This window comes from Marmota flaviventris, chromosome 9 (genome assembly GCF_047511675.1).
Source record: "Marmota flaviventris isolate mMarFla1 chromosome 9, mMarFla1.hap1, whole genome shotgun sequence".
In the NCBI taxonomy this organism is placed as follows: domain Eukaryota; kingdom Metazoa; phylum Chordata; class Mammalia; order Rodentia; family Sciuridae; genus Marmota; species Marmota flaviventris.
In genome coordinates, this window is record NC_092506.1 from 14,347,648 (window position 1) to 14,349,447 (window position 1,800).

Consider the following 1,800-nt stretch of genomic DNA (forward strand, 5'->3'; position numbering starts at 1 on the left):
GATCAGGGGCTGCAAGTCGTCTCTGTCACAACTACTCAGATTAGCTATTGTAGCAGAAAAATGGCCCTCGTTGTCATTATAGCAAGATACATGGATGTGATTATGTTCTAATAAAACTTAATTTATGGACACTGAAATTTGAATTTTATGAACTTTTGTGTCAGGAAATATTATTATTTTAATTTTCATTCAGGCACTTAGGAAGGTAAAAACCATTCTTATCTCACAGGCCATTAAAAAGCATGTGCTGAGCCAGATTTGGCCTGCTGGCTTTACTTTGCCAACATCTTAAGGAAGGTTGACCTTATGAGATAGAAAGAACTTGAACCTTTGAATACCTGCTGATCAGAGCTACCCATCAACCTGGAACACTCACCGTGGACTTCTGCCAGGAAGACAAAATATCCTGCATTCTTAAAGCTACCTTGTAGTTAAGTCTCTCTTGTTATAGCAGCGCAGCATGTTCCTTTAACTATTGCATAGTCTATAACTCCTGGGTACCCAGCCATACCTCCCTTCCATAGTCCTTACCATGCTCCTTTTGGATACCCCAGAAAAGGAGGCTGGGTATCCTCCATCCACCTCCTCAATGTCTCTTCCAAGACTTGAGGGAAAAGGCTCGGCCCAGGGCTCCCTTCACCTCCTTGTTCCGAAGACTGTAGATGAGGGGGTTGAGCATTGGTGTGATGATGGAGTAGAAGACGGACACCACCTTGTTGAAGTTGATGGAGGAGGCCACTTTGGTCCGGACATACATAAAGAAAAGAGTGCCATAGAAGAGGCCCACTACTATGAGGTGAGCCGCACAGGTGGAGAAGGCCTTCCGGCGCTCAGCAGCTGAGCGGATGTGCAGCAGCGTCCAGACGATGTTGCCATAGGACACGGCGATGACGGTAGAGGAGGCCAGGAGCATGGCCAGAGATACCAGGAAATCCACCGTCTCCTTCAGGGTGACATCCGAGCAGGACAAGGCCAGCAGGGGCGAGGCATCGCAGAAGAAGTGGTCCACAACATTGGGGCCACAAAATGCCAGCTGAGACATGAGGTAGATGGGCAAAATGGGTGTAAGGAAGCCTGCCAGCCAACAAGCAGCTGCCAGACGGATGCAGGTGCCCCAGGACACCAAGGACCCATGGCGGAGGGGCATACAGATGGCCACATAGCGGTCGTAGGCCATGGCGGCCAGCAGGAAACACTCAGTTGCCCCAAGGAAGGTGAAGATGAAAAGCTGGGACAGGCAACCAGCATAGGAGATATACTTGCCCCCCTCTACCCCAATAAAACCAGCCAGCATTTTGGGCACCGTGACTGAAGTGTACAAGATTTCAAGGCAGGACAAGTGTGTCAGGAAGAAATACATGGGTCTCCGGAGCCGGTGGTCAAGGCCCACCACTAATATGATGGCCAAGTTCTCTGCCAAGGTGAACAGGTACATGGTGAGGAAAAGCACAAAGAAAAGGAGGCGTGCCTCTTGCACCCCAGCAAAGCCCACCATGACAAACTCCGTTACTTGGGTCCAATTTGGGGTATATGGCTGCATATGTGGGAGGGAGAACTTGGTAGACTCATAGCCTCCTCGATGATGAAAACTCCAAGAGAGCCTAAGAGGATGTCGACTATAATACCTTCCAGGGCAGAAAAGGAAGGTGAAGTCAGACACTGCCCCCACCCACAAAGAATGCAAAGTCTAAGGGACACGGGAAAATGGACAATTTCAGTACAAAATGAAAAGGGTTGAATAGGATTGAGACAGGATATTATGGAAGGAAATAGCAGGGAAGCTCAACCAGTCTTGAGAGG

General features: G+C 48.9%; 1 protein-coding gene across 1 annotated transcript; it reads right to left on the bottom strand.

Annotated features, from left to right (window-relative positions):
- Positions 1–586: 586 nt before the first annotated feature.
- Positions 587–1,540, bottom strand: Or6q1 (olfactory receptor family 6 subfamily Q member 1). Its single transcript, XM_027944082.2, has one exon. The coding sequence runs from the start codon at positions 1,538–1,540 to the stop codon at positions 587–589; it is 954 nt and encodes a 317-aa protein (XP_027799883.2).
- Between the last annotated feature and the right edge of the window lie 260 nt (positions 1,541–1,800).